Source organism: Patella vulgata, chromosome 8 (genome assembly GCF_932274485.2).
Source record: "Patella vulgata chromosome 8, xgPatVulg1.2, whole genome shotgun sequence".
NCBI lineage: Eukaryota > Metazoa > Mollusca > Gastropoda > Patellidae > Patella > Patella vulgata.
Window position 1 is genome coordinate 54,643,569 of NC_065886.2, and position 27,938 is coordinate 54,671,506.

Sequence of the window (27,938 nt, forward strand, 5' to 3'; positions counted from 1 at the left end):
TGATGATATTATTGGATCAGAATTTATTTGTGACAGTTTATTCCACATTAGTTTTGTTCGTCTGTGATATCGGCTGTAGTATCGCCCTAAACAAATGAAATGGTAAGGGTTTGGATCGAAATATCGATGACGTCACATAGCGAACTATAGAAGAATTGGTGTTTTACCCTATAGTGCTGGTGACAGATGGTTAAACGATTCGGAACACCTCGAGAATAATATAAACGGATATAATCAGATTTGGTTACCAAGGAGGATATGATACAGGCATTATTGTAGCTGGTATGTATTGGTGTTTTCGTCTATCATAACAAAGGTACTGCATAAATTGAATATCAAACTATTTCTACCTTCCATCATCGATAATAAAACCATAAATCTCTCTTCGGTAATTTATTGATGCAGATTTTAAGGCAATCCTTAAGTCGAGAACCGAAACAAGCTTGACTCATTAAGATCTTTTTCAACCAGCTCTCTCCTTATATAAACTATAAACCTATCTATCCACGAAATGATTGACAAAACTGTTCCCCAGGACTGTGTTGTTGTTAATAATAATAATACATAAACGACGATTTTTTATATTGTGAGTTCTATTATAAATTGGTTAGTCTGAGGGTAGCTTGCTATATTAAGAGCAGGTAACTACACTTTATTTGGTTTTATAAAGCTTTGAAAAATCGGCACCAACCAATCACCAAGAGTCTCTGGTAACAATAACATCGTTTTGTTTCATACTTTATTCAATGGTGGGGGGGGGGGGGGTGAAACGTGCGCTTTAGATCATAAAATCTGCCATTAAATCAGGAGGTGGGATTTCGACCCCAAGGCGTAAGATCGCTGTTTTATCATCACGGATTTTCTCCGGGTCCTCCGGTTTCCTCCAAGTACTAAAGACCCCTACGCTCAAACGAATTATTGAAATAATTGAAATAAGGTTGAACCATATGTTAGTCCCGAAATAACCTAGTTTCTGTCGAATGTCTCTCTCTCTCTCTCTCTCTTTCTTCTAATCAATACATAATTATTTATCAATAATATTACGACCTGTATCTATGTTATTCAAAACATAATTAAGTGTGAAATAAATTCATTTACCTATCTTTATCTATAGAATACATAATAAAGTATTGTTTAATATATATCAATGTTATTGAATGTATAATTATAAAATATTGATCAATCATGTCTCTATATACCATGCGTTGCAATTTATTAATCTGACGGTATCAGTAGTTGCAAGCATTAATCAAGCAAAGCGTAAACTTTGATATATGAGCTGTACGTGACGTATGTCGGGGTTTATTGATCCCAATCTTCAATTTTCATGATTTCTATACTGTAGTCATCTTAGCTGAAGGCATGATAATACACAATAAAATCAACATTAACGTTTTATTGACCCACAGATTTCTCAATTACATAAACGACCATTGAGTCGACCAATAATTAACTGTGTAACTCTGATCGGTCAATGTGGTTCATTTCAATAAAGGATAAATATGTGATAATGTAAGTAATAATTAAGTAATAATTATTGCCATTCGATTTGAAATGATCCCTTGATTTTTGTCCTGGAATGATGTCGCGGTTTACAATAGACGGGAACATGTCCATAAAAGCGGAAAGATTGATTGCTACCTGTCTCGCAATGCTGTGATCCTGCCAATGTAATATTTTTGGTCCAATTATGTTTCATACCTCCATACATTCCCACCCATTGACAGGAATTCAAATTGATTATGTTTCATACCCTCCATACATTCCAACACATTGACAGGAATACAAACTGATTCTGTTTCAAATTACGTAGTCTGTATTATGATCGATGGAGACTTGAGACTGAGTTTTAAAAAAAGTGTGATTGATTCAGCAAACAAAATAGATAATGATAATGATCCGAACGACTTGACACATTTGTTTGCCAGGTTTGAGTATTGCCCCATTGAAACGGGGAAACTAGGAACTACTATTATTTTACATGCATGCGCTGGACCTCGGTTTTTAGTACCATCCGAACGACTAGACGAGGCATCACTGACAAGAGAAACACGAGGGAAAATCTCCCGGCCAACATCAGGGGTAAACCTGGGATTTGGTTAGTGAGCCAGCATCAGGGACGAACCCTGGATTTGGTTAGCGAGTCAGCATCAGGGGCGAACCTTGGATCTGGTTAGCGAGTCAGCATCAGGGGTGAACCTTGGATCTGGTTAGCGAGCCAGCATCAGGGGCGAACCTTGGATCTGGTTAGCGAGCCAGCATCAGGGGCGAACCTTGGATCTGGTTAGCGAGCCAGCACCAGGGGCGAACCTTGGATCTGGTTAGCGAGCCAGCGTTTGTACTCACTGAGCCATCATAAAATATGAAAGTGAGTTGGTTGGATTCTTTTAATAATTTTCTTGGGAACAATGTGTCTATGTCTGGACCTAGACCAAGCAGCACAGTTTTTCTTGAGGCTGAATGGGATCAAAGCCTATACAATTCTTGTCGCGGTCTTAAATTCCCAAACCAAATAATTACCACTGCACGTTTAAATCCGGCGATAAATCGCATCGTACTGCTCTAATTAACCGATATGGTTTTCGATCTTCATTTCCTTTAAATTATTTTTGTTCGTCTGTTAAAAGAATACTAATTTAATTATACATGCTTCATTAACAAGTTAAATCCATAGTAGAAACGGTTTAGAATATACCCTTTGCAGACAATTTTTAAATAAAAGAGACAATGACATGGCACCGAAAACGTTTTTTATAGTACAAGTTAGCATACATCCAGATTGTATATATATAAATATTGCTGTTGGTTTTAAATCTCACTTTATAACACGACTGTGGTGGTGGATGTCACTTTATAACATGACTGTAAGGATTGTACCTGTTGTGTGGTGGTGGAATTTGACATCTAGATCTGGTTCAATTTATGCCGTTGGTTGATTTTATGTTACAGACGGAATGTGGCTTAGGAAAATGGTCTGTTGGCTTTAATTGGCTTGAATCAAATGTACAATCACCTGATCCCTGCAGAATAACTTCCCAAACGGATCCCTTAATTTATTTTAAAAATGCAGAATAACTCCCCAAACTGAAATTCACTACCACTATTTATTTATATAAGTGGGGAGAAATTTTACTGGTGTGGAAATGGAAGAAACTAAGTTCACAGGTTTTGTTTCGGAAATAAACTTAGATTGGAGGCCAGTCTAGCATATTCCATATTTAACAATATAAATGTAAAAACGAATCTGCTATAAAATGTCAGTTTGAGAACTAAGCTTATATTCTATTTAACTACAGTAAAACTATTAAAACGATAGTAAGTACTATAAAATCCTGTCAGATCATGTATCCACCTACATATTTTTACAAAAAGCCTCAAACAATTGAATAAGAATAATGTGTGAAATTTAATTATTAATATAAGAGATTTTGGCACCAGAACAATTCAGTGAAACAGCTGGTTGTTTAATTGACTTTTACGTGGACCTGTCTAATCCTTGGATCTCGGTATCATTTCATCTCGACTCAACATATTATCCGAGTCAATCTGTCTAGGTTTAACGTTTGGATGGACTTTAACTATTATAATTTAGCTTTGTCAACGTTTGAGCAAAGGTAATGAGTATATGAAATTTAACTATTATAATTTAGCTTGGACAACGTTTCAGTAAAGGTAATATACGGACTGTAACTATACGAATTTTAACTTTTATAAGTTAGTTTTGCCAACAATTGGGATGAATACGGACTATAACGTCTATAATTTAGCTTTGACAACGTTTAAGCAGTAATAATACGAAGAGATCACACAGGAAAGTGTGTGAAATTGACATTGTGTGTGTGGGGGTTTGGGGTTTTCTACACAAGATTGTGCTCGCTAAAATGAAAGCTGATTTTGTTTTGAAATGAAACTATATTGTCTGTTGAGTATGTGTAGTAATCTGTAACTTGTACTTTCCTTCCAGGGTACAGACTGGCATCACTAAATCCGATATGTTTTCAAAAAAGGATAAAACGGAATCGAGGGTTGTGTTTAAAAAGAAAGGTGGCCATAGAAACGGTTACGTTAACGACGAGTACCATGGTGATGATAACGAAGAAGGTTACTCGGATGAAGATGACGTATTTGTTGAAGATCCCCTGGATGGATCTTCAGCTACCAAACCATTGATGCACCCGCGCCAAAGAACTCGAGTAAAGAGTAAACATCCGGATTGTAAATGTAAAGCTATGTGCAAGCCTATTTTATATTTTGTGATATTTGTGAGTCTATTAGGAGGCCTTATGTCCGTTATCTTGTATACAATGAACAAACACTCGCATAAAAATAATTCCCATACGAACAAAGTGAAAGTAGCGTCAAGTTCTAGTCAAGACTCTGTGATTGGTTGCGATCAGGTTGAAGTGGAAGATGTTTGGGTTGTGGGAATTCCTAAACTTCTAACAGAATCATCTTTCCGATTGGTGGACGTCAATCAAGATGGTGTCCTTGACGTCCTACTGGGTTTTGCAACAGGTAAGTCAAAAAAGTTATATGTTAAACGGAATATTCGGTGTCGGATTAACCCTAACCTATATATGGCTTTGGTACCCCATGTTTAAATATTAAATCAGATTATCTGACAGTGGTGCGTACCAAAACATGAAATTCTGAAGGTGAATTTAAAAAAAGTGGACATTTTGTAGGGGCTTACATCCAATACTTGAAATATAGGCTAAACATCAGAATCTGTCCTGCAAACATAGTTCTTGTATTTCACATTCAGTCAACACCAGAGTTAAATAAACTATAAACATACTTATGGAAAACAGCTACTGATTTATTTAGGCGACGTTTCGAAGAGTATTCTCTCAACGTTTTCAAGCTAATACTCTTCGAAACGTCGCCTAAATAAATCAGTAGCTGTTTTCCATAAGTATGTTTATAGTTTATTTATCTGTCCAGTTACTCAATGTCACTTAAAGAATACCAAAGTTCGGGGTAAAAATGTTCGAAATGTTCCCTCATTGCCACCTGAAACAAAGAACAGGTAAGAAGTAGGTTCCGGTGACAATATTTTCTCAGGTGTAGTAGGGGTAGTTCACTCTTCCGGAACATTAAATGGCCGCCATTCAGCTGTTTCTAGTCAATTCTTGTCTCTCTGCCTGCTGAAGACCACGAACTACTAAGGAATCAGAATATTATTTGACATCGATTTTAACCAAGGTAATTTCACGGTTGATGAAAGTTGATAAATATGTATCGTTAAGTCTAGAAACATTTGATTGTAGATAATGTAAAACAGACACGAGAACCACGTGGAAAACAAACCGGATATACATTCCCCACAAGCTATTAAAGGACAATATTGGTGCCAGTCATTATCACATATGTGTTAGAGCTGGTTAAACACATTCCAAATATACTTTTAACACAGAGATAATTGCTACGAAAGCTGAGTAATACAGGTTTCCCGAATAGGAAGTGACGAACGCCAAAGGAAAACACGAGTCACCGCTCTATATAACTGACTGAAGCGACGAGTGATAACAGATACACGGCCGAATTTCTGCTCACTAATAATTCCTTCGAAGACCAAAAGTTGTTGTGTGATAATGACTGGCATCAATATTGTCCTTTAAGATAGCATGGAAAAAATCAAAACAGAACCTGGACTACCACACTATATGCAAACAAAACCGCCAAGACAAACCAGCAGACAAAACTAATTACATGGACATTACGCGAACTAAACAATAAATATCAAATCAAGTGAATTTATCCTAGGGCCAGGTGAGTTGTACAGGTGTCACTCAATATCAAAAACAAAACAATGATTTACATGAAAGACCAAAATGCGACCAGTCTTGACGATACTCGTCTCCTAAATCCTCCGTGGAACTAATAGTCATTGTTCTTAATTGAATTGAACAAAAGTAAGGGCTGAAAGGTTTTCTTTAGATAGTAGTCTAGACACTCAACTCAAATAATCTAGGTTAGATACTATCTTGATCTCGATGTTTATGGATAGAAACCAGTGACTGACTGGAGCTCTAAGGCAGATTTCATTTAATTGAACATGGACTGAAATACAATATGAGCTCTTTATTCTGGAATATTATGACTTTGAAGTCTTAACTTTCAGAAAAGCCCCCAATCCCGTATAGATATACAAAATAATTTAATCATGTATGCTTGAAAAACTTCCAATCTAGCGCGTTTTAGTTGAGGCTACTCGACTACCGCATTCAGAGTCAGATTGCGCCTAAACTGACATCCATTAAAGTGTATGTGTCTCTTTAAGTAGTAATTCAATCAATATGATGTAAAATTTTTACCGTATCCAATATGTCTGTGAAGCCTGTGATGATATGTAATCACAAGAATAATGGTAATCTTAAACGACGAACAGTCACGCAACATCCTCACGTCAACTATTACATGTGATAGATAACAATACAGAAAGAAACTACTTCTTTACAATTTGTCATCATTCAATCGCTGTTTTATTATTGATACCAATGTAACAGTTTTCTACCTGGAGTGGCAGTGTCATGCTAAACTTAGGCAGCCTGTCTACAGACACTAAGCTAGTTGACTGACATTTTAAGTCCTAAATCGACGATTTTAGTCTAAAACACGAAGTATACCTCGAGAATTTTGATTTGATATTGTTTTAATTCTGCTTCCATTTGATAAAATTAAATATGTTAATTTAGTCTTTGTGTGTATGCCAGATGTGACACAGTATACTATTTTTTGGATATGGCGTCCATTCAGGACAGAGATTTATTCTCGAAGTATGAATTAGATAAATATCTGTGTGTATGTTATAAAGCAGGTTGTACAATGTATTAAAGGTATGAAATGATTTGGGTTTAACGTCCCAATTTTCTGCTTCATCTTCAATAATGAAGATTTTGACCGGAAAGTGGCGTTACGACCTACATCGTGAATTACGTGCAGTTCAATATGTACACCTCGGTGTACCTTGCCAGTCTGTATGTCCTGCACCACTGACAAGGTGGAACCACGCCTTAAAATCCAGATGAAATCGTATCTGTACCCCCCACCCCCCGCCTCACCTGCGGGTTAGCTATTAGTAATGACCGATGTCCGGGTAAGAAATGTTTTCTTTTTCTACCACTTTCATTTATTTGAGAATACTTAATGTTGGTTGACTTTGTGAATTGTGTTGGTTTCATATATCGATTAAAGGTAATTGGTTTGGTCATGTTATCACCTGCTGTTATCACCTGTGTATTCAGGTGTTAAACTGATTACTGTCGGGGTTATATATTTTAGAACGTTAATTCACGTTTAAAACATGTAACAGGATTCCGGACACCTCTTTGATAACTTTAATAACGTTATGTTGACAGATGTCGATACGCCAGTATATGTGCGAGATGTTGCGTGGAACTTAACCGTGGCCGACATTCATGGGGTTTGAAAAAGTCAGAAGATTCGGACGAGGTAAAATGGCGGTTGACAGTCGGTTCTTTCTGTTATTCCCATCATTTATCAAGTCTAGCAAAATGAAAATTGATAGTTCATATTATAGTATAATACACACATAAAATCATTAACGTTAACCTCTATGCCAACAGGTGAGCGAGGATATAGCTAAAAGTGATGTCTAGATAATAATACCACATTCTCTGTTAAAATCACAAATTATTAAACAGAGAGAGAGAGACAGAGAGAGAGAGAGAAGAGAGAGGGACGGAGAGAGAGACACAGAGAGAAAGAGAGAGAGAGATGGGGTTTTTAGGGGTCTTTAGTAGTAGGAGGAAACCGGAGGGCCCGGGGAAAACCCACAGGTTGGGCAGGCGACCCTACTCCTTGTCACCTACAGCCGGGGAATCGAAACCCCGCCAGTTGACTCAATGACAGACCTTATGATACAGCGCACACGTACTACCCATTCGGCTATTCATCCCCCGAATATGATTAAACCTTGTTAACTATATAGAGCAAACACACAGACGAGTAAACTGATATTGAATGAATTTTAATCTCAAAATCTGCTGGAGTGGGGTGGCCTGTCTAACCTCGTGGGTTTTTTCTGGGTCCTCCGCGTATGTGAATTATCGAAATGAAATTGTACCACATGTTAGTCCCGAAATGACATAGTTTGTTTTGAACGAACTTAAAGTTTAACCCGTTTTATTTCTAATTTAAGCTGTAAATAAGACTTATTTGATTTGACCTTTATATTATACAATATTTCACCTTTGATAAATGTCTGCTGGGAATGGTGAATAGTATTACAGAATCCCCGAGAGATCAATTAAGAAACTTTGAAAACAAGGAAATGATAAGCAACATCCCATAACTATACGGATCTCCACAGAGACGCGAATAAAGATTACATTTGTCGGTTTAAATTATGTGGTGCTATTTCATTTCCACTACATACCAGGAACCATAAACTATCGTGACGCGTGAAGTTTTCATTATTCTAGGTCAGCGAAATGAAATGAAATGAAATGGGGTTTAACGTCCTACTGTTCTGCTCCTAACCTGGGCTAATGAAGACGGGCATACGCCATACAGTGTACTATGAGGGAAATTTTGCCCGGACAGCGGCAAAACGGCCTACTCTTATATCGAATTCCAACTGCCAAGGGATCTTTTACGTGCACGCCAATGTGTACACGGGACCTCGGTTTTTCGTCCCATCCGAACGACTAGACAGCTTTCCTTGTCAGCCCTCCGTCCTGCATCACTGACAAGGGAGAACCACGCCGGAAAATCTGGATTAACTTTCTCGACCAATGCAGGGATCGAACACCCGACCTCCAGGCTAGCGAGCTAGCGTCTTACCCACCTAGCCACGTGATCCCCTCTAGGTCAGCGCCTGATGTATGTGGAGATTTAAACCCTCTTGGGAGTGGGAGGGGGGGGGGGAGTGGGAGATGGGGGGGGGGGGAGTGTTGGGGGCCGAGTGTTTAAACTCTCCTACCAAATTCTTAAACCTAACTCTTGTGACGTCTAACTTGACGAGTGGGAATTTCCAACTTCGTCGACCGACCTGAGAATAAAAAGAGAGAGGAGAAAGAGAGAGTGGGGAGAGAGAGAGGGGGGTTAAAGTCCATTCGATACAAACTATGTCATTTCGGGACTAACATATGGTTCAATGGGTCTTTTAGTAGTGGGAGGAAACCGGAGAACCCGATGAAAACCACGAGGTTAGACAGGCTACTCAAACTCCTTGTCACGAACAGCGGAGAATCGAACCACGCCACTTGACTCAACACGTTAACCATTCGGCCACCGAAACCCCATTGAAGATAAAAAAAAACCTAACTATCAGGACTTTCAAACGGAGCTAAAAGCAATTATTTTAAACTCGGGCTGCTATGCATTATCATATGCTAATTTTGTGAGGTGCTACCCAGCATGGCAAGGGCACCACCCTGAACCGGGACAACTCCTCCAGTCCTATGCCACTCCCCAAGGCAGCCAAGAGAATCCGTATTAGTATGGCCGCCAACCCCAAACAGACGAACAAACAGACAAATGACAGTTGCAGATATTATATAGTAGATTGTTTTAGATCTTTATCTACAATTTTCTGTTGTGCCTTAATGAGAACTGGATTTACCATTAATCAAAATAAGCACGCGCTTAGGGCATCAAGGGAAGAATGGGAAACACACAAATTGTCAATGTGGGATTTACCATGGATCACCGCCATACGTTGCAAAATTATAAATAACCTGGTTCACAAAAAGACCCTATGTTGAAGTATAATAAAACTCCCAACAGAACGACAGGATACCATGTAAATATGTTACGTAAAATTAGTTTGAAAGATCGGATCAAAGACTTTAAACATATTTACATTTTTTAAATACCAAAGTCTTTGATAAGATCCTCCAAACTAATTTTACGTAAATTATTTTAAAAAAAAACCCTTATTTTATGCTTTATCACGTGGGCACTAAAATCTTTGAAGTGCTAATAAAGGCTCTATAGGTTTAATCCAGAACTTGATCATCGGGGATTATTGTTTAAACATACATTATGCAAGAGCTATATCTGCCTATTTCAGGTCTTTCTTTAGGCCTGAATATTATCTAAATTATTAATTAGATATTAATAAACCTATCCAGACCATAATAAACTCTCGGTGGCATCGGATTTCTCCTATATTAAATAGATTAGAACGGTTTGGGAATAATTTGATTTAATCTAAAAATGCAGGAGCGAGACTTAGCTTCGAACAACCAGTACGGTGGTTGATATCTTCCCTGACAATGGAGTAATTTGAATGAAATTTTCAAATTATTCATTTTACACTATCTATTTTCGAACTATTATAGCAAGAATTGCTAGTTCTTTATCTAAATCTAACATAATGTATCTTTAACATAATAATACGACATAAGGTGATTTCCGTTGGTATTATTGTCAGCGCTAATAATGAATAAAATGGTGGTTTAACACCCTGTTTTGCTCTGCACCAACCGGGCTTGTGAAGACGCCTTGCTGCTGTTGAGTTTGTAATTAACCCGATATTACAAATCATTATTTATCAACATTGATTTTTATAGGAGCGGATGGTTACGATGTCACGAATTTGGTGTGCGAAATTTATTTTAATGGGACTGTTCCGTGTTTTGGCGGGATCCTGGCTTTAGACGGGATGTCTGGTAAAGAATTATGGCGAACCTACAGTAATCATGAGGTGTACGCTTTAAACTGTAATGTGGATTTAAACAAAGATGGCGTCAACGATTGTCTAGGAGGAGGAAGAGCAGGAGTAAGTATAATTGTTGTAGGTGTGCGTTTTAAAAAAATCTAAACTTGGTCGTATTGAGCACCAGAAAATAGGCAAAATGATAAACCAAACCTTCAACGTGGCACTGTTCTTTTAACACGACGTGATTTCCCCTTGTCAGTGATGCAGGACGGAGAGCCTGGCAAGGACAGCTGTCGAGTCGTTCGGATGGGACGAAAAACCGAGGTCCCGTGTATACATTGACGTGCACATAAAAGATCCCTTGGCAGTTGGAATTCGATATAAGAGTAGGCCATAGTGCGGCTGCCCGGGCAAAATTAATGCCGCTTCCCGGGCAAAATTTCGTTTACCCCCATTAAAGCCACGTCCAGTATACGTCAATGTGTGACTCGACTAACATGTAGAGGGTCTAAAGATTGAAACAATCTGACACAGAAATGATTTATTATGGTAATCACCACTAGAAAATCGAAGTTTTCTCAAAAGTTGCTAGAGCAGAGCGACATAGAGAGAGAGAGATAGAGAGGGAGGCCATTATGGGAGAGAGAGAAATGGCGTTTAATAACACAAACTAGGTCATTTCGGGACTAACATATGGTTTTAATTTTATTTCAATAATTCGCATCCGCGTAGAGGCCTTTAGCAGTGGAAAGAAACCGGAGGACCCGGAGAAAACCCACGAGGTTGGACAGGCGACCCTACTCCTTGTCACGTACAACCGGGGATTCGAAACCTCGCCTGCTGACTAAATGACAGACTTTGTGATACAGCACGCACGCACGCACTAACCATTCGGTCATCCAATCCCCCAGGTCATTATGGAAAACTGTATCCGAGTTTCTGTCAGATTTATTCTATATAAAGGTTAACTAAATGGAAAACTGTGAAAATCTTTATCCGGTTTTCAGTCATATTTATTTATAACAAGTTTAACTTATTGCTCTGGGGCTGTCTTCCCTTACAAATAACACTTGAATGAAAAAAAAAACACTCTTTGTGACTAATCATTTATACAGATATGAAAATAGCTTGCACGGATTTATCTCGCGTGATAGCATACTGTGAATTGAATTTCTAGACAAAACTAAAAAACAACAAGAGAAAGACTGCCATAAATATAAAGTGATAAGAATTCGAGTCTACCAATTGAAAACTCTTGTAAATGTTAAGTAAATAAAAACAGAGATTGGGGGTTTTTTTTATCCAAGAAACAGATGTGTCTTTTATCTTAATGACTTACTTCGTGCACAAAAATAGTCGGTTTATTTAAATAAATGATTCTGATGAATTGTCAGTTTGCGTTTCTTGTATAGACTTATTTTTTATAACACTATTTGGAACGCCAAATTGAGTTTTCTATTTTACGCACCATACAGCTGCTATTTTAAGCTATGGAAGTGGATGCGCTGGTGAAAGTCAGGGGCGGATCCAGGGGGAGAGGGGGGGGGGACTGCTCAGCGACATAAAACAAATGTAAAACAACACTTTTTATGAGAAAAGTGTCAAGGTCGTGTGCGTTGTCCCTTTATCATCAGATGGTGGGATGGGATGGGCATTCAAGGCGTGAGATAATTATATAGACATATGTGATATCATAATTAATGCTTTGCATCAATGAAATTGAATCACAATGTGATCCTATCAATTCATAATAAAAATTGACATCAAACGGGGTGTTGGATTTCTCTGTTTAAAAAGCTGAATGTGTATGTATGTACTATGTATGCTTACGTAATTTAGAGACGATAATGTCATCATGCATTGTCACCAGGCAAATTTCCTCAACAGGAACCTGGCAAACCCCCTCCTGTAAATATTCCTAGATCCGTCCTGATACGTCATCTTTTAACTTTCTAAATATTATATTGGGGACTCTATAGAGGAACACGTATTGTGCTCTGATAATAAAGGTAGGGGAGGGGGAAGGTAAAGGGTGTAGTATTTTCTACTCTGCTTGTTCTGTTTATAGGTTTTTGCTGTAGGCTCTAAAAAGGGTAAATTGTTAGTTTCCCATGTTCTATTTATAGGTTTTTGATGCTATAAGTGGTAAAGAGGGGAAGTTACTATGGAGATTTGGAGATTCCGATCCTAAAAATAGTATAATGAATTTATACACAGCCCAGTATGTGAGTGATATGGATGGTGATTCTGTACCGGATATATTTGCTGTACATGGTGGTGATCCATTACAGAGTCCAAGTAGGTTATGTAGATGTATTCCTGTATGCAGATCTGTGCTTATATTGTTTAATAAAAGATTCTCATCTACTGGAAACTGTTTAAATTGAAACCAAAAATATCAATCTGATCAAAACACAGATTTTATTTCGTTTCGTTTTTATAGTTCAAAATTTCATTTTACTTGTCTTTACTACACTTGGATCTGGAAGAGTTGTTATCATTGATGTCTTCTGAATGATGTGAGGAATTAACCAATGAAACGGTCTGTTACGGCGAGTTCTTGGCCTTTTGATACACGGAACTGTGGGTAAACCAGTAGAAACGTCAACGCTGATTGATTAATCAATATCTGACGTCATAGGGTCAAAAGCTGCTCGTTTGACCCCTGACGTGAAATCTCACTATAACTTATCAGATCTTTATGTAGTGTATGCAAACTAAAGTATAAAAAAACGAAACGAAATACAGATCTGTATTTTAATCAGATTGCAAAAATATATTAGTTTTAAACATTTCTTTTTCTATATTTGGCGGGGTGATGGTCGCGTTTGGTTGGCTTCTGATGTGGAAACGGCAAACGTCAGCACCGGATATTCTCTTCTATATGATAAATTTGTAAAGAAAATTTAATACAAACTCTTGAGTTCCATGTGAGGTTGGCGATAAGTACCCTAATTTCGCGGTATGTAAGTGGGGCCAAATAACCATATAAACATTATTGTTGGTCAATATGATAGCTGAGATAATCAGCCACACTATTGAACGAAAATAACGATCACTTCCGAATAGTTTAATATTTTGATTTGGAATTTTCAAACAATCTAATTGGGCTAATTCGGCTGATTTTAGATAAATATATTTAGATATACTGACATCAATGTATACACTTTGACATATTGAACTTCTCTTTTAGAGGGGGGTAGATGGTCTAAGATCTGTCATTGAGTCAAGTGGCCTGTGTTCGATTCGAAAATGGAAGCAGAATAAATACTGCTTAAAATTCTCAAAGTGTACCTAGTGTTTCCGACTAAAATCGTCCCTGTAGGAATTATAATGTCAGGCAACTAGCATTTCAATGTGATGAAATTAACTACATTTTTTTTTCTTCTTACTGGAGAGAGAGAGAGAGAAAGAGAGAGGGAGAGGGAGATGGGTGTTTAACGTCCACTCGACACAAACTGGGTCATTTCGGGACTTAATTTTATTTCAATAATTCGCTTGCGCGTCGGGATCTTTAGCAGTTGGAGGAAACCGGGGGACCCTGAGAAAACCCACGAGGTTGGACAGACGACCCTACTCCTTGTCACGTACAACCGGGGAATCGTAACCACGCCATTTTACTCAGTGACAGACCTTATGATACAACTTGCACGTGCTAACCATTCGACCATCCGACACTCCCCCTCCCCCTTCTTCTTACTGAGGACGCTATCACCTGTTTAATATACCTTATGAAATTTGAATGAATAATATTTGTTATTTCAGACAGTGCTTTCAGATTATCTGGTAAATTAATGTTCTTTAGTGGTAAAACTGGTAAAGTATTACGAGAAATTGGAGTTCCTGATAATAAGGAAGCCTACTATTCACCACAGATTTATCTACAAGAGGACGGTACTGAGGTTGTTTTGTTTGGTACTGGTGGTGAGACTCATGGTGGTTCACTCTGGAGTATTGGTCTACACGATCTTCAGAAAGGTCATATCGATAAAGTAAGTAAACAACGGTTGACATTTGTGTAATGAAGGTCAGTGAAGATCACAATCTAATTAAAATATAGATCTATATTTCGTTTCGTTTTTTTTTTATACTTTTGATGGCCTACACTACATGAAGATCTGACCGGTTGTAGTAAAAGGTCGCGTCAGGGGTCATTAGAGAGGCTTTAGACCCGATGACGTCAGACATTGATTAATCAATCAGCTGTGACGTTTTTAGGAGTTTACCCACAGTTCCGTGCAGAGCACACTAAGAACTGGCCGTAACAGACCGTTTCATTGACTAATTCATCACATCATCTAGAACGCCCGTTATATAACAATACTTCCAGATCCCAGTGTTGTGAAGATCAGTAAAACTAAATTTTGAACTATAAAAAAACGAAACGAAATCTGTGTTTTAATCAGATTGGTGAAGATCATAATAGATGCATGTACATTGAAGGGTGCCCAATGAAAGTCATCTAGATAAAGTAAGAGCATCTAGATAAAGTAAGAGCATCTAGATAAAGTAAGAGCATCTAGATAAAGTAAGAGCATGTACAATGAAAGTCATCTAGATAAAGTTGAGAGTGAGAGACGGTTGTAGAGAGGGGGGGGGGAGAAGGTTAACGTTCATTCAACGCCAACTAAATAAAAATTATGTCATTTCGGGACTAGCATAATATGGTACTTTTTTATTTCAATACTTCGCTTGCGTTTTTGTGATCTTTAGCCATGAGAGAAAATTGGACGAGGCAGAAAAAACTCATGAGATTAGGCAGGCGACCCTACTAATATACAAGTGAGATCGAATCCTCCCCACACGACTTCACAGAACTTATGATCTAAACGCACGCGTTAGATTATTCGACCACCGGTCCCCCCATGTTGCCATGTCCAATTCAGAACACGTTTTCAAACTTGCACGAGTAATAGTGTCTGGGTGACCATTTAGTCGTGTTTATCTGGACACTCATTACCCGTATTCGCAAGATGTTAATTGTTTTTTTAGGCAGCAAGAATTTATACAGATAATCTGAAAGGTGTGATGACACCACCTGCCCTGATAGATTTAACACATGATGGTATAGAAGATATAGTTATTGCCATGTTTAATTCGACAGTTCTCGCCATTGATGGAAAGACATATGAGATGTTATGGAACTATACTTTCCCTGAATCAGAATCATATGCGTAAGTAGTTCATCGTTTTAAATTCACATCATTAGATATACTAGCCACGGTGGCTAAGTGGGTAAGACGCTGGCTTGCTAGCCTGAGGTCGCGTGTTCGATCCCTGCTCATCGGGATTTTCCGGCGTGGTTTCGCCTTGTCGGAGGGACTGACAAGGAAAGCTGTGTAGTCGTTCGCATGGGACGAAAAAACAAGGATCCGTGTATACATTGGTTTGCACATAAAAGATCCCTTGGCAATTGGAATTCGATATAAGAGTCATGCCATAGTGCCGCTGCCCGGGGAACATTTCCCTTATAGCCCGTTTTCATTAGCGCAGTAGGAGCAGAACAGTAGGACGTTAAACCCCATTTCATTAAATATATCCCCTCGTGGTTAATTAAGTGATCGGTTTGATAATTCGTATGGCATAAAAAAATATCATTGGCTGCAAATAATATACAATACATATCGACCCTTTAAATATGTAACTGCTTTATGGGGCTGGAAAATAAATCAATGTCTAGTTCTTTCTTCAAAGAAGCATTATGCGAGAGATAATTTGCCTATTGCGGGGCGTTTTTCTGGCTAAAAATGTTATTATGTAGGTTATTTTGTTAAAAATAAAAAAAAATTAAAAAAAAACCATTTACATGACAATCTGATAATCAACTCTCCAGAACATCGGATGGCTTGGATATTAAATTAAGTGATTAGACAATGCCCGCTATATCTGCCTGAAACGCTAATATGACTGACCCATGCCGAAATTTTCCGAAAGTACATGACGTCAGTCACAGAGCCTGATGACGTCAACAGAGCTTTTTGTCTGTAAAATGGCTTTGTTTGTCACTATCATTAGCACTTCCGTTTTAGCACTTGTTATATAACTGTTATCCTGACGTCATTAATTCTTCTACTCGTTCTATATATAAATATTTAATAATCCTTTCGCTAATCGCCGTGTAAATAATTTCACTCTGTACATATAATATGTAATTGTCTGCGATATCACCTCGGTGGAAGCGAACGTTAAATAAAGCTATTCCACACACATAGTTTATTCTACCGGTATTCGTATAAATTAAATGTTTTATTTGAATTTAAAAAAAGTAATACAATTTTAATTAGATCCCCCGGTGATTTGTGAAACCCGACAGAAGAAGACATTTATAACTTATTGTTCATTAAATGTTTTGGAATTATTATAACAAAAATGACCCGGTCTTTATCTAAATCTAATATAATAAATCTTTATTATAAGATCTCCTGCCAACGATATATGACATTTGTTTCACTTTGATGACATTCAACATTCCAACTTAAGACTTCGCCTCACGTTTAAAGTAAATTTCCGATATTGATATCTGATAATGAGTCTCTAGGATCTTTTTGAAGTAATTGTGAATATCTAATCTGTCGTTCCATGAAGAGAGATGAATAATCTGTCGTTCCATGGAGAGAGGGGTACAACCTGAATGCGACATGCTTGTATCGTAATTAACCCACTGATATCGCTAGAGACTTAATTTATGACGTGAGATTAATGCCATGACATGGTAGACAACTTGGCTGCTTCAACGATCGGCTGTTTTCCGAAAATTGCTTTATTCATAACGTTAGCAGAAAAGATTATCGGTAATGAATTCATTTCTCCCATGGGTTTCAAATAAATGGCTGAAGATGACCTGCTTTTTAAATATCTGGTCGATTACCATTGTTTTTCTTCCCAGTGAACTATCAGGCTACTTGTTACCTAAATCTCGCTTAATACACGATATCACGGAGTACACGTATTAGAAAATATTAGCCAATTGGTGCTTCATGGCAAGGTAAAAATTGTATCATTATGGTTCACAGCGCTTTCTAACATATCTAAGATTATCTAAGATTTCGATAACGAGCTGGAAGTTCTCGCTATACTAGTTAAAACATAGATAATGAAAAGGGAATATGTTAAATATTTCAGTCAAATTATTTCATTCTGAGCGAAGTTATGACAGTTTGAAGAATAGTGTAGCTCGATTGTATTTGGTACCATAATAAGTCTCGATTATCCATGTTTTAATTAAATTATTAAGGGGCGGTCGTGTTTTAATCCACTGAAAATCACAGCCATCGATGATCTAGAGAGTTAATTATAAGCTTGACATGTGACTAAATGTCTCATTAATGATTAATATAACATTTGAGCCAAACGAAAGATCTGCATTTGGCAGATAAAGCACAAACATCTTTATTAATGTCCATTTAAAATTTACATTGGTTTCTATTGTGTCTAAAATAAATTTGGTAATAATAATTCTGCGATTAGGGTTCGTACAAGTCAGTTCATAAATAATTTTCACATTAAAATAGTACATGTATATTTGAGATATACAGAAATCCGACTTCCCGTGCTTGTAAACTTACAGTATTTATTATATTGAACCAGGCTGTTGTTTTATATTGTTATACTGAACCGGTTTCTTGTATTGTTATATTGTTATACTGAACCGGTTTGTTGTATTGTTATATTTTATATTGAACCAGGCTGTTGTATTGTTATACTGAACCAGGCTGTTGAATTGTTATACTGAACCAGGCTGTTGATTGTTATATTTTATATTGAACCAGGCTGTTGTATTGTTATATTTTATACTGAACCGGGCTGTTGTATTGTTATATTTATACTGAACCGGGCTGTTGTATTGTTATATTTATACTGAACCGGGCTGTTGTGTTGTTGTATTTTATATTGAACCGGGCTGTTGTATTGTTATATTGAACCGGGCTGTTATATTGTTATATTGAACCAGGCTGTTGTATTGTTATATTGAACCGGTTTGTTGTATTTTTATAATTTATATTGAACAAGTCTGTTGTATTGTTATATTTTATATTGAACCAGGCTGTTGTATTGTTATATTGTTATATTGAACCTGACTGTTGTATTTTTATATTTTCAGCACACCATCAGTAGGTTATTATAATGATGATGATGTTCCTGATTTTATGGTTAAATACGCGTTTGGACCAGGTTATCCTATATATTATAATGCTACGGTAAGTCGTATTTATCTCTTCATTAATGACCAGTGGTAGTTGGGTGTAAGTCATATTTATCTCTCCATTAATGAATGACCAGTGTATGGTCAATAGAAGTACTTATACTTGGGGTGTAAGCAAGCGGTTAGACATCATGATTCTCACCCAGAATGGCCCGGGTACCTAACCCAGTGTGGGTCCTACTTGTGAAATGTTGTTTAGTCCTTCAGATGGGACGTAAATCCGATGTTCACTCGTAAACATATTGGCGTGTAGTAAATGAGATTAAAATTCGATGAAGAGAATGGCGGATATATCGATGACCGTATACGTAAATTTTAAACAGATGTTAGTCTCAAAATGATAAAAGTTATAGCATAGAAAAAAAGTTTAATACCGCTCCATTGAAATACAATCAGGCTTGAATACCTGTACAAATTAAATCTGTTAGCTGTATGGAGTTGAAGTTGTGCGGGAGGTGTGTGTGTGTGTGTGGGTGGCGAGGGGGGGGGGGCAATACATAAAGGTGTCCAATTATGTTTCTTCTACGTGACAAATATCAAGGGAGATAAAAACATGAAATCTTTTGGGGTCGTCTTTTATGTTTGGAAGAAATCAAATCGTTTGTGAAATGTATTTGAATATCAGTAGATGATCAGTATGTTTATATTTATTTTTACAGACAACTGTATTAGATGGACGTACTGGTAAACCAATGATTACACCATTTGTAAGAGATGGTGTAGGAGCTCAGGCTTCAGCTATAACTGTGAGTGTAGAGGGAAGAGGAAACGATCTCTTCCTCTACTGGATCGCTGATTGTATTGAACATGAAGGAGAAGGGGGTGTTTTTGATTTTGTTAAAGGTAACATATTACTTCGCTATTTTAAACTCAGACCAATGTTCTCTTCCTTGACGAGGGGTTGGATGGCCGAATGGTTAGCACGTTCGCGCTGTATCATAAGGTCTGTCATTGAGTCAACTGGCGTATATGACAAGTAGGGTCGCCTGTCCAACTTCACGGGTTTTCTCTGTGACAGGTCCTCCGTACTGCACCATTCGGAAACCACTCTAGAAAATCCCCGGGAGACAGTCGGGATGACGAAATTAGGATGACAAACCACACAATCCGGTTTATTGATAAATATTTACATTTACAAACTGAAATAAGATATATTTAATATTACAGGAACAAACGTCCATGAACAAAGCCGAGCAGATTTTTGTCGATTGCGATTTAAAACGAAGGGTTTTACAAAGATGTTAGCTTTGAATGGTAATATGAAAGTACCGGGAACTAAAGTCTATTTTTCAGGTATGAATCAAACATGTCCCTGTGACGTGTATTTTCCAGGTATGAATCAAATATGTCCCTGTGACGTGTATTTTCCAGGTATGAATGACACGTGTCCCTGTAACGTGTATTTTCCAGGCATGAATGACGCATGTCCTTGTGACTGTATTTTTCGGGTATGAAAGAAACATGTTCTTGTGCCTGATTATTATAGGAATGGAATATAATCTTACACATGTAGATATTGTCTGTTGTGGGGTAACTTTTTCTTATGTTCTCACCATTCCTGTTTCTTTCTCTATCAACAGATCACGATTTTAAAAAGTATTGTATTTGTTTTAATTATAAGGAATAGTATCCGTTCATTCTTCTTCCAAACAAATCGTCACGTTTCTCGTAAACCGACGATTCTCATATATTTATGTATTGAGAGAAATATTGATATTTTAGAGGACAGAACGGTTGTAGAGCACGCCTATTGGATAAATACAACATTAGAAGCAATAGATTTCGTTCGAACACATCCAGAACATCTCAAGGCCTATGATCATTATGCAAGTAAAGAGAGAAAAACTAAAACAGAAGATGTGGAAACTAATCAGGTCAGTGTATTATTTATCCCAAACTCATTAAAAGTTAGAAGTTTTGTCCAACCCGTTTTTGTTTTATTTTCCGTAATTTATCGGGTTCGATTTTATTTTAAACTCGCCAAAGTCTCAATGAGACCGGTGACCAGACGAAAACTGATCCTCTAGACGTCGTAGCTCGCAGTGTCGCTGTAGGTTAGACCGGAGATAACAATCCGGACCATTCGGTGTTATCATCATGTCGTGTTTTCACGTGTGTACTGTTAATAGCCAATGGAAATACAGTCCTTCAAAATACGTCACCATATCACATAGGCGCACGAGCTATCGGGAAACTGCCCCACCCCCTAACTTTTAGGCAATCTTACTTTTCAGTAAGCTCCGCTCCTTCGCCTCTTGCAAATGACCGGCTTCGCCGTCGGTGACCCGGAATTTTCTCGGGCATTTCGGGTTCTGCCTCACTAACATTCATCGAGTCTGTACGCTACGGACATCGTCGTCCACTGATATGTTTATCAATTGATGAAAGTTTGTGTGAGGCTGGTGGCCAGACAACAGCTGATAGCCCGCAGCCTCCCTGTAGTATGGAGCGGAGATTGCTATCTGGACCAGACTGTAGAGGATTTCAGAAGTTTGTGTGAGGCTGGTGGCCAGACAACAGCTGATAGCCCGCAGCCTCACTGTAGTATGGACTGGAGATTGCTATCTGGACCAGACTATAGAGGATTTCAGGTTGTCTTTTTCAAGGTTGTCCGATAATACAGATCTATAATCGGACGTCTACTTATCTAGATATAATATTTTCACGCTGTCCCACACTCGTACAGGGTTAGGTTTAAGAATTTGGGGGAGAGGTTAACACGGCTGAGTAAGCCATCTGAACAACCGTCGTGGTGAAGACGTGTTAGAACGTATGTACAAAATTATAAACACCAAACGAAATAAAGATTTGATTTTCATTAGATCGTATGTATCTGAAAGATACATTGCTTACAGGTACGTCTGTGGCCTTTCCTGTATAGATTTACCACGGATCGATGTCATTTTTATAACCGGCATTTTTATATACTACAATTTTTATCTTGATTTTAGTCCTATGTGTGAATGTAGGCCGTTAGAGCCGCGGATGGTTGTAACCCAACCAGTTGACTCCTATAAGCACCAGTTAGGACATACTTAACCCCTGTGGACAAAACGTCCCTTCAACCTATAAATGTTTGTGGTTGAAAGAAAATATGAAAATCTGAATACTTGGCAATGCTGCTTCTTTTTACTTTTAGAGAAATACCAACACTGAAGAAAGCGGAAGACTCGTTCCCGAGACTGGTACCAGAACATCCAGTGGGAAGAAAGGTCCACCAAATATGCAGATGGGAGGGCGAAAACAATACCAACGTCCTGGACAATACAATAACAATCAACAAAGAGTCAGATATCAACAAAATCACGGTCCTAATAAACCAGGGTATCGGCAACGTCAAAGGGGTCGACCAGATAATCCACATGTTCCAGGGTATCCATACGATATGCAGTCGCCATTTTCTAATTACTATAGCAACGGGGAAGCAAATCCTGACTATGACAGTCGTGAAAATAATGATGACGGTTACTATAACGACCGTTATTTGACACATAAACGTTCTAAAGCTATGGAAGTAGATCCTATAGCAATGAAAAAACGAGCAATCCACAAAAATAATCCAGATCATTATAGAAAATTAGTAGAAAAGTTTTTAAAAGATAACAAAAATAATTTTTCAAATGATCGAAAGCGTCGCCATGTTGGACCTCATGACGATGATGGGCTGCAGCGACTCATTTCTACGGGAACGGTAGCTCCGTCAACACTTCCGGTTGATCACCCGGATTATAATCAAACTGCAGATGTTGTTTTTGGCACGTATTGGTTCTTTCCCGCCAAAACACAAGCTATTTTGCCTGAAGACCAGAAATGTATAGCTGATAAACTTTCAAAAGAAGCTGAGCGAACACAACCAACAAGTAAGTAATATCTTTAGATTAGATTTGTTATAAATTGTGCCGAGCATATTTTTGTCCAGTTGGTTCAGTAAGTCGCGGTGATTCAGTGAGTGCTGTGTTAGCCGAGAACACTCCCCGGACTTTCCTGGTTGATTTCCCAGAGAGAGCCTAGCAAGGAACAGCGTTTAGTCGTTCGGATAGGACAAGAATTCGAGATCCAGTATACACGTTGGCGTGCAGGTAAAAGAGCCCTCGACACAAACTAGGTCATTTCAGGACTAACATATGGTTTAATTTTATTTCTATAATTCGCTTGCGCGTAGGGGTCTTCAGCAGTGGGAGGAAACCGGAGGGCCCGGTGAAAACCCACGAGGTTAGACATGCGACCCTAAGCTTTGTCACGTACAACCGGGGAATCGAAGCCACGCCAGTTGAAAAAGAGCCCTTGAAGTTGGAAATTTAATTAAGAATGGACCATAGTGCCGCTCTCCGGGCAGAATTCCCCCTATTTACTATGAGTGGGTTAATACTGATTGGGGTTTTTATTTCAGGTAAATATTATGGAATGGATCACGATGCCTATGAAGATGCTATTGTACAGGAATGTATCCATAAATCTGGTAATGCAGTGGATGATGATGATGATGGTCATATATATCAGAGTCAGTCAGGATTTAATCCTTACAACGTTCATATGGGACAATTAACAATTTACAGGTTTAATATCATTACTTTCTTTTAATAAATACAATCTACACATACAGGTGTAGGTCATTTCAAACAATATCATTAGCATCTACACATACAAGTGTAGGTCATTCCACGCGAATGGGGGTCTCCAAGTCATTTTGATACAACCTATAGTCTAATATCATTAGAATCTACATTCCAAGCAAATAAGGACGGAGGGCCTGACAAGGACAGCTGTTAAGTCGTTCGGATGGGACGAAAGAGATCCCTCGACAGTTGGAATTCGATATAAGAGTAGACCATAGTGCCGCTGTCCGGGCAAAATTTGGATATTCAGCGCTTTATAAATAGATTATAATTATTATTATTAATTAATAGATAACAGGTCAAGAAATAAAACTTTATATCTGGATTTAAATTTTGGCAATTCAGATTATAATTTTATTTCAAACTACCTTTTGACTCTCATTTATTGGACAACTTTATGTTGGTATTTCCATAAAATTTCCCCCATAGCACACTGTATGGCGTATGTCCGTCTTCATTAGCTCAGTTCGGAGCAGAACAGTAGGACGTTAAACCCCATTTCATTTCATTTCCAAGCAAATGTGGGTTCCCGAGTCAATTTGATACAACCGTGGTTTCCGCTTCTCAGTGGTATAGGACGCTGGGTCTGGAAGGAATGGCATCTAGTTGTTTGGATGGAGCAAAAAACCGAGGTCCCGTGTACTTGTTGGAGTACATGTAAATAAAACCCTTAACAGTTGGAATTCAAAATAAGAGTAGGTCCATTTGCTGTAGGACGTTTAACCTCATTTAATTTCATGGCTATCTTTTCACACCTTCGTCGTCGCTTTCCGTATGTTTCCCAACGCGTCTGAACCATCACAAAATGGTTATATGCAGACAAACTAACACGGTCCAGGCTGCCCATGCTGCTGCTACCTACATATATATCTAAAGACTCGACCTTGTACACAAAATCAAATTGTTCCATTGACTGAAAATATATCTTCCATGACTCCATTTAACATACATTATGCAATAGCTAAATCTGCCAATTACAGGTCTTTCTTTGGGTCTGAAATATTATCTAAATTATAAACTAGACATTAATTATCTTATCCAGACCATAATCAACTCTAGATGTCATCGCTAGCCTGCGATATTTACTTGATTAGAACCCGGTCTGCTGCTTCTGATTAAATCAAAAAGTGGATAATCGAAACTATGTTTTTTTTTACGATACTGACTTTAGTAATGATGATCGAGGCTAGGCCCAAATTTGAATCGCTAAATACTCGGTTCAGGGTGGATCAATTTGACAGAAATTTGCAGAAATTGCCTTTACAATATCTAGTTTTTTACAATTATAGTGAGAACTGCCAGCTCTTTATCTACTCCCCCATAATGTATCTTTAATTTTAATTGAAAATCTTACAGGTGTTGTTTTATTCCAATGAACAATCAATTTTTCCCTCACTTAATCTCATAAAAATCAGATGCCAATTTCTTTTGATTTTATTTCTGTTTTTGTTCTGAAAAAGACTGAAAAAAAAACGAAACGAAATTGTAATTCATGTCTGATGTATAATTAATTAACGTTGAGTCCATATTTATATTTCAGATTACGTATAAAATGTAGCTGTAGTAATACGACAGAAATAAAGACTGGAAAAAAGAGATGTAGCCGCGTTTTACCATATAATAAACAAGAGTGGCCAGCATACATGGGTGCCAACGGCGATAGTCACTGGAGGTCCAGAGATCAAATATTTTCCTAGTAAATTACAAAAATCCTAACACACAAACAGAAAGATAGCTTAAACCAGCATAACTTAAGATTTTAAATTGTTTTAAAACAAGATATAGGTTCTAAAATAAGATACAATCACCCGATTAACTCACAAAATGGCTACATGCAATATATGCCAATATAGGTACTTTATCTTTTATTGAATGTTGGTTTTAGTAGGAATTGATATTAACTTATAGATAACAGATCAAGAATGTAGGTTTTAGTAGGAATTGATATTAACTTATAGCTAACAGACCAAGAGTGTTGGTTTTAGTAGGAGTTGATATTAACTTATAGGTAACAGATCAAGAGTGTTGGTTTTGGTAGGAACCGATATTAACGCTCTTGAGCAACCAGTTTGTTGGATATTCAGCGCTTTATAAATAGATTATAATTATTATTATTAACTAATAGATAACAGGTCAAGAAATAACTTTATATCTGGATTTAAATTTTGGCAATTCAGATTATAATTTTATTTCAAACTACCTTTTGACTCTCATTTATTGGACAACTTTATGTTGGTATTCCCATGAAATGAAGCCGTTCATGAAAATCCCAACAAAAGGCACTACAAGTCTGATCTATCACATAGATTTTAAAAGTCAAAAATGTCTACTATTTTAATGTAAAGACTTTTGTCATGTTATTAAAGATAAAGACATTTTAATTGTGTATGTCATAAACTCTATAATTAACCTTTATTCTGGTAAGCTGGTTTGTTAAATAGTTCACTAATGCTTCATTCCAATATGTTGCCGACGCGAAAACAACTCAATTATGGTGATTACGAGTTACCGACACGAAAATATCGTTAGAACCACGATGATTACATGTTACTGACTACAATTCAACTTGAATCACGATGATTACGAGTTACTGACTAAAAATACAACTTGAATCACGGTGATTATAAGTTACGGACTCGAATATTTCATGAGACTCGCGGTGATTACGAATTACTGACTCAAAAACACCACAAGAATCACGGTGATTACTGGTTACTGACTCGACAAAATTGTCCTAGAATCACGGTCATGTTCATTAACTTAGAAAGTCGGGTGTTAATATATTTTACAGTGGTGGTTTGCCATTGGGAAAGTCGTAATCACCGAATAATCAACTTGGAAAGTCGGGTGTTAATATATTTTACAGTGGTAGTTTGCCATTCGGAAAGTCGTAATTACCAAATACACAACATAACACGAATTCAGCAGGATTCCGGTTTGTATTTATTTTCATAAGCGTGTAAATATGGATATACAGCTTGTACATGACATTAAACCTAACCATAACCCTAACCCATGTACATAAACAATAATATAACCCTTGTATATAAACAAATAAATCATGTATATTATCAGTCCACTTGTAAATAATATAGAGGCTACAGTTTATATTGTTTAAATTATTATTAAATTATTTGATATTATTTCTAATCGGGTAAAGTTAAATATTATTCAAATATTATAGTAATTGAAAGTAAACACAACCAACTGTATAAAGCTTGCATGTATTTTTTTATTTATTATTTTATGGAAGCGGTATCATGCATTCAGACATTCGACAAGATAGATTTAGTCATTCAACTGGACATGATTAGTTATTCTCCAATGAGGAGTCGATCACACAATTCTGTAAAGAAGTACAAGTTGAAATATTAATTGCAACGTCTAAGTGGTCGGCCTATAAGTGAACCATTAGCTGACCTCTCGGTCCACTAAACAACATTTAACCGCGGTACGGTGCGGTGATAAATGTCGTATTCCTAGATGATCTGGCGTTCAATTACAGACATTTGCCCAATTCTTACCAAGGGCAACTTATAATTAAAATTAGATTACAATTTCGTTTCGTTTTTTTCCTGACTTTTACACTATACATCATCAGAAATAAAACGGAACGAAATTTAAATAATGGCGTTTTTTAAATAATAATGATATTATGTATTACTTTACGGCCAATTTTAAGATGCATTTTTACACATTTTTTATGATTAAGAAGAATGTATTGTCTATAAATTGATTTAAATTGTTGTTGTTTATTTGTTATGTGAAATAAGTTATTGATGTTGATAAAATTGTTATTAATGTTCTTGTGAAAATTGTTATTGTCTTGTTTAGGACTAAATACAAAAATAATCAATTATATTACATGTATATTGTTTTGATAATGGCGGACATTGACTTTTATTTAATTAATAGGGTTGACATATCATGAGTGGGTTTAACTCTTTAAATTTCAATATCCCTAGAATGATCCTCACAATGTCAAATTATCGTTACGTACATCTGAAGGCATCTGTCGCAATAGGCCTATTATAAAAGCGAGAGAAAATAAAAATTAATATCCGCTCGACAACTAGGTCATTTCGGGACTACCATATTGTAGGTCTACAATTTTATTTCAATAAATCGCTTGTTTAGCAGTGGAAGGGGACCTGGAGAAAACCCACGAGATTGGGCAGACGAAACTAGCTTGGGATTGAAATAATAGTCCCACATAGTGGATGCTTAAATATCTGTTATATTAAAGGGACATTGCCCAAATGGGTGACCTTGAAATGGTTCACCATTGATTAAAATAAAGATCTATATTTCGTTTCGTTTTTTATACTTTTGATGGCCTTCACTACATGAATATCTGACCAGTTGTAGTGGATGGTCGCGTCAGAGGTCATACGAGCCTTTTTTTCTATGACGTCAAACATTTGATTAACCAATCAGAGTTGATGTTTCTAGTGGGTTACCCACAGTTCGGTGCACCTCACGCCAAAAA

At 37.2% G+C, this 27,938-nt stretch overlaps 1 protein-coding gene across 1 annotated transcript; it reads left to right on the forward strand.

The window, feature by feature from the left end:
* On the forward strand, positions 1-27,176 carry LOC126830198 (uncharacterized). The gene is made up of 13 exons (XM_050560532.2): positions 1-282; positions 3,965-4,515; positions 10,542-10,750; positions 12,757-12,928; positions 14,396-14,622; positions 15,623-15,804; positions 18,732-18,828; positions 19,493-19,676; positions 20,001-20,126; positions 20,556-20,707; positions 21,973-22,693; positions 23,224-23,389; positions 24,990-27,176. Exons 2-13 carry the CDS (start codon positions 3,993-3,995, stop codon positions 25,144-25,146), a joined length of 2,916 nt encoding a protein of 971 aa, XP_050416489.2. The 5' UTR covers positions 1-282; positions 3,965-3,992; the 3' UTR covers positions 25,147-27,176.
* Positions 27,177-27,938: the final 762 nt, after the last annotated feature.

What these genes read in the sequence shown, in the direction of transcription:
- LOC126830198 (XM_050560532.2), top strand. Translation starts at nt 3,993, where the DNA reads ATGTTTTCAAAAAAGGATAAAACGGAATCGAGGGTTGTGTTTAAAAAG. An exon ending in TAGGAGGAGGAAGAGCAGGA is followed by an intron (nt 10,751 to 12,756) that starts GTAAGTATAATT and finishes TTCTATTTATAG; the next exon opens with GTTTTTGATGCTATAAGTGG. An exon ending in GGACAATTAACAATTTACAG is followed by an intron (nt 23,390 to 24,989) that starts GTTTAATATCAT and finishes TTTATATTTCAG; the next exon opens with ATTACGTATAAAATGTAGCT.